We start from the raw sequence: 10,143 nt of genomic DNA on the forward strand, positions 1-10,143 counted from the left end.
CGACAAGATACTGGGTTCAATGCTTCGTCTGCAAGACAGCATCACTATCAACCTCAATAACCCTCTTTTCCAGCTGTGGTGAATTCCATACTTTGCCAGTCATGTTAAAATGCCTACACAACTATGCTGCAATTTGAAAATTTCTTGCAGACTCCGTATTGATTTTACTGCTAAAAAGAAAGCTACTCAAAATATCGTTTAGTCGGTGCTTCACTGTTTACATCGAGATCAAGTACATTTTTGAACAGAATGTTCCATCAGTCACTAGGGATATTTTTCAACTTCATCTGTCAGCAGTGTGGGTCTTCCTCCATGAGGAGAGTATGTCCTCCCTGATGTTGGGTCGGAAAAAGCAGCAGTTGTGGCGATGTCGTGGTTGTTTAGCCACTGAACACTGACTGAATTGACAGGTGAAACAGTGTAATTAGCGAGGAAAGCATCTTGGGGACAAAAATGGCGCAGACAAGAATCTGAGAGTCTCTTGGGGTTTTTTTTACGTAGTGTGGGTACTCCTCATCATTGAGCCAAATTGTGGAATTTGTAGAAAAAAACAAAATCCTTTTCTTGCTCGTCACGTTACTCAGTTAGGAAGGAGCAAATCCATCCCTCCGGCGGCTTGTGATAGGAAGATTCATTATGACGTCAAGGAGAGCAAACACGCCTGATTCAGATTGGCAGATGCCATTTGATTGACTCGTGCAGCAGCCAATCAGAGTGACGTGCGTCCCGACCGGCTCCCAGCGGCGCCATCTTTGATGGGTCGGACATGGCGCGAGGCGATTGAGTAGAGTGAGTGCGTTCTTCTTTCTGGGTTCGGAAGTTTCGGATTCCCGGGCTTTCACTCAGCCTCTTCCGCACACTGGGGGAAAAAGGGCCGCTGTTCTGAGCGGTTTTACTTCCTCCGGAGCGCAACTTGTTTCCGACTCGCATTACTGGCCTTGATTTGTGTGTCGCCATGGCCTGGGCGCTGAAGATGCCGATGCCGGATGAGGTGATTGAATCTGGGTTGGTGCAAGATTTCGATGCCAGTTTGTCCGGAATCGGTCAAGAATTGGGCGCAGGAGCCTATAGCATGAGGTATATGTTTTATATGTGCATGTAGTTAGTAAGCGGTGTTTAATACAAATGTAGAACCTACTCTCTGGGTATTGTGAGCTGAATTCCATTGATGCAAACCTCGATTTCCACAGGTAGAAGGGTATGCTCGTGTTTACAAGCTCGAAACCCATTGAAGCTTCAAACCCACATTACCAACATACAAGGTATGTCTACTTCAGACGGACCGTACATGTTGGTAATGAACTTTACTTTTAAACATTGACTCCTGTATTGCCTCAGGGTTCAGCTTCCATTTCCTCCCCACCCTCAGCCCCGCATCTATTGTGAAATGATTTGTGCTATTCAGCGTTGAAGTACGACACGATTACCAGCCACCTGGCATCCGATCTCATGTGGGAATGGGTCATACAACCAGGTTCTATAAAAGCAAAATACTGCAGATGCTGGAAATCTAAAACAAATACAAAGTGGTGGAGAAACTCAGATCTGTGCAGAGGGAAGCATACTTAACGTGTCGAGAAGCATACTTAACGTGTCGAGAAGCATACTTAACGTGTCGAGACCAATGTGAGAACTCAACTCTGTCTCTCTACAGATGCTGTTAGATCTGCTGAGTTTCTCCAGTACTTTGCTTTTATTTTAAACCAAGTTAAGTTCCTGGTCTATAACAAGGACAGAACCCCAGGTCCTCGCCTTCCACTCCACCAGCCTCTGCATAAATTGTATCATCCGATGACATTTCTGCCACCTACAAATGGACCCCACCACCAGAGATATATTTTCCTCCCACCCCATCCACTTTCTGCAAAGACCATTCCCCCATGACCACCTGGTCAGGTCCATGCCCCCACCCTCCCAACAAGCCACCCTCCCCTCCTGGCACCTTCCCCTGCCACTGCAGGAATTGTAAAACCTGCGCCTATACCTCTCCCACCTCCATCCAAGGCCTCAAAGGAGCCTTCCACGTCCATCAAAGTTTCACCTGCACTTCCACCAATGTCATTTATTGTATCTGTTGCTCTCGATGCAGCCTCCTGTACATTGGGGACACTGGAGACCTTCTCGCAGAGTGCTTTAGAGAACATCTCTGGGACACCTGCATCAACCAACCATACCACCCTGTGACTGAATGTTTCAACTCCCCCTCCCACTCTGCCGAGGACATGCAGGTCCCCTGGACCGCCTCCATCGCCACTCCCTTGCCACCCGATGCCTGGAGGAAGAGCACCTTATCTTCTGCCTCTGAACCCTTCAACCCCAGGGCATCAATATGGACTTCACCAGTTTCCTCATTTCCCCTCTCCCCCACCTTACCCCATTTCCAACCTTCCAGCTCAGCACTACCCTCATGACCTGTCCTGTCTGTCAATCTTCCTTCCCGGAGAAAGTGAGGTCTGCAGATGCTGGAGATCAAAGTTGAAACTCATTCCTGAAGAAGGGTCTGTGCCCGAAACGTCGAATCTCCTGTTCCCTGGATGCTGCCTGACCTGCTGTGCTGTTCCAGCAATAAAGTTTCAACAACAATCTTCCTTCCCACCTATCTGCTCCACCCTCCTCTCTGACTTATCACCTTTACCCCCACCTCCAACTACCTTCTCCCCAGCCCCACCCCCTCCCATTTATCACTCCACCCCCGAGGCTCCCTGATGAAGGGTTCCTGCCCGAAACGTCGATTTTCCTGCTCCACGGATGCTGCCTGACTTGCTGTGCTTTTCCAGCAACGCACTCTCAACACTGAATTTGTTGATCTTGGCGAGAGTTACGCTAGAGTGTAGTATTCTAATTGGTTTCAGCATACCCTGGGCTTGGGAGGGGTATGATACTCCAGGTCATTATCCATTGACTTTTGCTAAAGAAAACAGATGTTTATGGATTAATTGGTTGCAATTGCAATCTGAAAACATGTGCCTAAAATCATGCTAGCTGTTCCCTCCATTAAGAATTGTTACATGAGGAGATTGTTGGAAATTTAATTTGGTTTGTACTACGCAAACTGTATTTCCTAGTTACTAGGTCCATTCCTCTCCTTGGCAACTTATCTGAAACTAAACCAGTCTATTTGCAACCTTGGTGTTATACTTGACAGATTACAACCACGTAGTCAAGCTGTCACTCGATGCTTACTTTGACCTCTATACTATAAGAATGCACCCCTGCATCAACTCATCTGCTGAAACCATCATCCATGCCTTCATTACCTCCAGATTTGACTATTTCAGTGCACTTCTGGCTGGTCTCACACATTGCCCTTTGTAACTTTTATTGCCACCCAAACCTCTGCTCGTGTCTTAATTTGCAGTGAGTTGTGTTGCATTAACACTCCTGGCAGTCATAGACCCACATTATGTTTCTGGGAAGCAATGTCTTAAGAGTCATAGAGACCCTTCAGTCCAACTCGTCCATGCCAACCAGATATCCCAACCCAATCTAGTCCAACCTGCCAGCACCTGGCCCATATCCCTCCAAACCCTTCCTCTTCATATACCCATCCAAATGCCTTTTAAATGTTGCAATTGTACCAGCCTCCACCACTTCCTCTGGCAGTTCATTCCATACACGTACCACCCTCTGAGTGAAAAGGTTGCCCCTTAGGTCCCTTTTAGATCTTTCCCCTCTCACCCTAAATCTATGCCTTCAAGTTCTGGACTCCCCACTCCAGAGAAAAGACTTTTGTCTGTTTACCCTATCCATGCCCCTCATGATTTTGTAAACCTCTATAAGGTCACCCCTCAGCCTCTGACACTCCAGGGAAAACAGCCCCAAACCTGTTCAGCCTCTCCCAATAGCTCAAATCCTCCAACCCTGGCAACATCCTTGTAAATCATTTCTGAACCCTTTCAAGCTTCACAACATCTTTCCGATAGGAAGGAGACCAGAATTGCGCACACTATTCCAACAGTGGCCTAACCAATGTCCTGTACAACCGCAATGTGACCTCCCAACTCCTGTACTCAATACTCTGACCAATAAAGGAAAGCATACCAAACACCGCCTTCACTATCCTATCTACCTGCAACTCCACTTTCAAGGAGCTATGAACCTGCACTTCAAGGTCTCTTTGTTCAGCAACTCTCCCTAGGACCAAATTCTCTTTGATTTCAAAGCATGACCTTGTTCCTATCTCTGTGATTGCCTCCAGCCCCACACCTTTGTTAGATATCTGCCCTCTATCAAATCTGGCATCTGGAGTACCTTTGATTTTCATTGACCATGATTTCAGTTCCCTAATCTCCAATTTCTAGAATTCTTCCCAAAAGCTTCAACTACGTGCTCCTTTTAAAAGCTATTTTTTCTGCCCTAATATCTCGTTTGTGGCTTGATGTCAAATTTTGTTTGACCCTCCAGTTGTGTGAATGTTGCAGAATTTTACTTGCAACTGATTATGTTGCACAGCCAGTAGAATGAATTTGTCTCCTGGATTTAAGTTAACTGCTTCTCCAATGACAATAGTCTTGATATTTTTTTAAAAACCTGTTTGGATGAGTTGTGACACACCTCTGGAGCAAGTGAGACTTGAACCTTGGCTCTCTGGTTCGGAGATAGGGACACAATTACTGGCTGCAAGAGCCTTGATATGTAGTTATTTTAATAAACATGTTGGACATGTTATGACACTCCCCTGGAGCAGGCAGATCTTGAATCTAGATTGTCTCGTTCACAGGTAGGAACACTTGCAACTGTGCTGCAAGAGCCCATATGACAATATTCTTAGCATATGAATTCATCCAGTCACTTCATTTACTTCCTCATTTCCATTTTTCGAAGTCTGACCTGTCGGCTTACTTTGAATCTAATGCTTTCGTTTACACAGCGCTGGTCTCTGAAGTGTGTTACTTGAATATTAGAGACATTATTCTTAGATCTAGTGAAGTACCACTGAGTCTTTACAAGTACATCAACTAACTTTTACTGTTGGTTGCTGCATGATTTATCTTAGATGTAATTAAATAGAATTCTGGGTGTAATCTTCTATTCACCATCTTTAAACTGAGGCATTGTTAATGGCCTTTCTTACCTTAATTTCTTTTCATCACTACAAATGCTTTCTGTAGTTTTTTCCTTGTTTTCTTTTACTGTTCTGTGTTGCAGGTCCTTGAAACATGCTCATTATGTTAAAATTTAATTTGTGTGGAGATTAATTCATGTACTGCAGTTTTAAAATGCCTTATAGTTTGTGTCTGGAGAGCTAATAAGGACAGTGGGTCAAGTGGCCTCCTGTGCTGTAGCAGTTCTATCATTGGTTTATGTACACTCAAATGTCTATTAAATTGAGTTATCTGAATGGGCCTCTGTCTCATTTTCTTATCCTTTTGATGTCACATTGTGTATTTTGGTATGTAAGCAACAGTTGCTTAAGTCTGAGTGGTACTGATGCCGATAATGAATAAATCCATTTTATTTTGAGTTGGCATCTTTTGCATATGTTCCATTACTGTTCCAGTAGTACCTTCCCAACAGGAGTGATTGGGATATTTTGATGGTTGTATTGCTGGAGGGGGTATAATATCATATCCAAGATTAGTTCTTTGCAACAGTGCATGTTTTTTGATTATTGAGAGAACAAGACTAATGTAAAAACCCATTGCAACACTTTTAAGGTATTTAAGTGAGTTGTATAGGATAATTTCTGTTTGAATGGCAAATAGGATGGAGCAAATGCATCTGTTCCGAAATGCATGAACACCCGATTTATTTCATATTGTCAGCAATTCCACAACAAAGAAGGAGCAACTTGCTTTTTCATGATGATATAAAGACCCATTTCAGTAGTTTACATCATTTTAAAATCATTTCACCTATGTGCTTCTATCTGTAATTAGTTTTGTTAATTCCTTTCCCTGTCCAAGATTTACTGCTAAGATCGAATAAATCACATTGATTTATTCATTGCAATCTATATTCATTGCAATCTATGTGGGCGGCACGGTGCTGCCTTTCAGCGCCAGAGACACGGGTTCAATTTCCACCTCGGGCAACTGTCTGTGCGGAGTTTGCACATTCTCTCCGTGTCTGTGTGGGTTTCCTCCAGGTGCTCCGGTTTCCTCCCACAGTCCAAAAATGTGCAGGTTAGGTGAATTGGCCACGCTAAATTGCCCATAGTGTTAGGTGAAGGGGTAAATGTAAGGGGATGGGTCTGGGTGGGTTGCTCTTCGAGGGTCGGTGTGGACCTTTTGGGTCAAAGGGCCTGTTTCTACACTGCAAGTAATCTAATATACTGTAGAATACATGCTTCCTGTCTGCAAGCTTTAGTGTCAAAGTTTTGAATTGCTTGTTTGCATATGAATTCACAAGAATAAATGGTGACAATCATGGCTGAACACCTTCCCACCATAAAAGCAAATTACTGCGGACGCTGGAATCTGAAGCCAAAAGAGAGAATGCTGGAAAATCTCAGCAGGTCTGGCAACATCTGTAGGGAGAGAAAAGAGCTGACATTTTGAGTCTAACTGACCCTTTATCAAAGCTGGACTCGAAACGTCAGCTCTTTTCTCTTCTTACAGATGCTGCCAGACCTGCTGAGATTTTCCAGCATTTTCTCTTTTGGTTTCACCTTCCCACCATAGCTAGATCATATGAAATAGGAAGAGGAGTAGGCCGTTTCGACCTTTCGAATGGCAAAGCATATTCATAGGGTAGTGGGTGATCCAACATTACTCATGCCTACTTTATTGTCCCCCATAACCTTGACTTTCTGACTGATCAAGAATGTATTTATCTTGCCCTTAAATAAACTCAAGGACTCTGCCCTCACAGCTCTCTGGCAAGGAGTGTCAAAGACTGACAATCTTCTGAGAGAAGAAATTCCTCCTCATCTCAGTCTTAAATTGGTGCCCCTTTATTCTGAGGCTATGCCTTCTGATCCTAGACTCTACCATGAGGGGGCAATCCTCTCAGCATTTACCCTGTCAAGCCACATAAGATTTCTGTATGCTTCAATGAGATCACCTCTCATTTTACTAAACTCCAGTGAGTAGAGTCGCAACTAGTTGCCTTTGCACATTAGACAATTCCTCCATACCAGGGATCATCGTAATAAACCTTCTCTGAACTGTCTCCAATGAAATGATAACTCCCCTTAAATAAAGGGACCAAAACTGCTCAGTGTTCTAGATGTGGTTTCACCAGCACCTTGTACAGTTGCAGTAAAACTTCCGTACTCTTCTACTCCAAACCCCTTGAAATAAGGGCTGACATTCCATTAGCACTGTGAATTATCTACAGCCTTTGTGTGCTAGCTTTGTTTTTTATGTACAAGTCCTTTTCAGCTTTCTACAGTATTTCTCCATTTAAATCATGTTCTGTTCTTTTGTTCTCCCTTCCAAAATAAACTTTGCATTTCATGTATTATACTCTATTTGCTAACTTTTGTCCACTTAGCTTGTCATTGGGTCTCTAAAACTATTTGTGATCCAGTCACAACCTGCCTTTCCACACACAGTTTTGTGTCATCTGCAAATTTAGCTGCTGACTTCCTCCTAGTTTGTTGCTAAACTAATTTAATCATTCCAAATACATTTTGAAAGAAATGCATGCCTACCGTCTACACTTTAATATTCAAAATGAAATCGGAGATTCAAAGTTCCACAATTAATTATCTTTGCATTAACTTTTAAATTAAAAAAAGCCTTCAAGGTCCGAGAGGATCTTGGAAGCTTTTGCTTCCATTGTGTAATATTTTCCCCTCTTATTGAGAGGAAATGGCTAACTGGATCTGCCGAAATTCATCAAAGCTCCTTAGCCAGTCCTCTCCAAAAAATGTGACCACTGTCATCTAAAAGGACACAGACAGAAGGTACATGGGAACACCACCACAACTTCCCCTCCAAGTCACACTCCATCCTGATTTGGAAATTTATTGCTGTTCCTTCAGTGTTCCAAAGTGAAAATCTGGGACCTCTCTTGCTTTATCGCTCTCTGGCTCTGTGGTCCATTTGTTGTACAGACAGGTTTTTTGCAGCAGTTCTAGAAGGCAGCTCAGTTCAGAGCCAGTCTACAATCTGGTCAGTTGTATGATTTAAAGTCAAAAGGTGCATATCCCTCACTCCATAAGCTTTTGGTTATTCTGCAAGAGTTTGAAAGATTTTTTTAAAAAATAAAAACCTCTACCACTTTGAAGCTTCAGGGTATTTTAATAGGTACTTATGAAAAGCTAAAAAATACACAAGTTAACATTTGAGCTAACTCTTTTCCTGGGTTATGTTTTATTAAAAACTAAGTTGCTACGGTTGTACAATACAAAATGATTTTCATCAACTACTTTTTTAAGAACCTTGTGTGTCTTAAGATGGAAACCATTTGACAATTTAGAGGGATAAAGTAGGGCTGATTAGTACCTTGGGGCACAGAAGAAGTTATGGGAGGAATCTGACAAACGAAACCGGGTGTGTGTATTTGAAAGCAGTCAAAGACTGACTGTTTTGGGTTCTCCTCTCCTGCTGGGTCCTAGTTGCGCCAAACATTGCTAGCTTCTGTCCTTCCTTGGCTTTAGGACACTTTGGTCCCTGTGGGAATGGAAAGCAAATAAATGGTCATGGTTGCTGAACTCATTTTCATTTGCAAATGGATCGAGTCATTGAATGCAGTTCTGAAAACGCACAAATTCTCTTAACTTCTTGAAGTAAAAATAGTCAACTACTGAATAATAGCAGCTCTGCAAATGATGTCTTGGTATATGCAGTGCTACTTAGAGTTGTACCAACTATCTTTGATTCACTACTCCTGGTTGAATATATGCTAATAATGTTTCTGTTTATGTTGCGGCTTTACAGGACATTGGTTAGGCTAGTGTTGGAGTATTGTGTGCTATTCTGGTCTCCTTTCTATCAGGAAAAATACAAAACTTGAAGGGGTTCAGAAAATATTTACAAGGGTGTTGCCAGGGTTGGAGGATTTGAGCTACAGGGAGAGGCTGAACAGGCTGGGGCTGTTTTCCCTGGAGCGTTGGAGGCTGAGAGGTGGCCTCTCAAGTTGGACCGAAGGGTCTCTTTCCGTGCTGTACATCTCTGACTCTAAGTGTAGCTATGAATGCAACACACATGAAGACTTCCTCATATTGAATTACCTGGTGAATAAAAAATGAGTCATTTGATAATAGTCTCAAACTATCTAAAAATATTTGACCTTGCACACATTATCATTTCCCTAAGTTGCACTTACGTGAAGAATTACGTCTAACCAATGCAGTTGAAATCTTGCAAATTTATCCAAGGAGCAGTTGTATGCCATTCATTCCTTTTGAGCCTGCTTTGCCATTCTAGATCATGGCTGTTCATCTACCTCCATGCCATATTGCCTTATCTCCTCCCATTTGACCTGGGCTGGAGCTACCTCCCTAATCGCATTGTGGGTCTACCTACTGCATGCCTACAGTTCAATAAGGCAGCTCACCCACCACCACCACCTTGCGTAACTATAGACAGCCAGTAAATGTTGACCCACCTAGGGCCACCCAAATCACATGAGTGAATTGAATAAAAATTACATCCCTTTGGCTTTGTGCATGGGAAATCATGCCTCACAAACTTGATTGAGTTTTTTGAGGAAGTAACAAAGAGGATTGATGAGGGCAGAGCGGTAGACGTGATCTATATGGACTTCAGTAAGGCGTTCAACAAGGTTCCCTATGGGAGACTGGTTAGCAAGGTTAGGTTTCATGGAATACAGGGAGAAGTAGCCATTTGGATACAGAACTGGCTCAAAGGTAGAACACAGGGTGGTGGTGAGGGTTGTTTTTCAGACTGGAAGCCTGTGACCAGTGGAGTGCCACAAGGATCAGTGCTGGGTCCTCTACTTTTTCTCATTTACATAAATGATTTGGCTGCGAGCATAAGAGGTACAGTTGGTAAGTTTGCAGATGACACCAAAAGTAAGAGGTGTAGTTGACAACGAAGAGGGTTACCTCAGATTACAACAGTGGAGTCGCAGGTAGATAGGATAGTGAAGGCGGCGTTTGGTATGCTTTCCTTTATTGGTCAGAGTATTGAGTATTGGAGTTGGGAGGTCATGTTGCAGCTGTACAGGACATTGGTTAGGCCACTGTTGGAATATTGCGTGCAATTCTGGTTTCCTTCCTATCGGAAAGAT

At 43.1% G+C, this 10,143-nt stretch overlaps 1 protein-coding gene across 3 annotated transcripts in view; it reads left to right on the forward strand.

Moving 5' to 3' along the window:
• Nucleotides 1–724: 724 nt before the first annotated feature.
• The window catches only part of tfcp2 (transcription factor CP2), a 124,205-nt gene continuing 114,786 nt past the window's right edge, over nt 725–10,143 (forward strand). The window contains exons 1-2 of one of the 3 annotated variants that reach the window (XM_043682045.1): nt 987–1,077; nt 1,191–1,262. In XM_043682045.1, coding sequence (XP_043537980.1) covers nt 1,201–1,262 — 62 coding nt within the window. In that variant the 5' untranslated portion in view covers nt 987–1,077; nt 1,191–1,200. Of the gene's footprint in view, nt 1,078–1,190; nt 1,263–10,143 lie in introns of all 3 variants that reach the window. The other 2 variants (XM_043682043.1, XM_043682044.1) reach the window with 2 other exon arrangements.

The sequence above is a fragment of the Chiloscyllium plagiosum genome, chromosome 43, assembly GCF_004010195.1.
Source record: "Chiloscyllium plagiosum isolate BGI_BamShark_2017 chromosome 43, ASM401019v2, whole genome shotgun sequence".
Taxonomy (NCBI): domain Eukaryota; kingdom Metazoa; phylum Chordata; class Chondrichthyes; order Orectolobiformes; family Hemiscylliidae; genus Chiloscyllium; species Chiloscyllium plagiosum.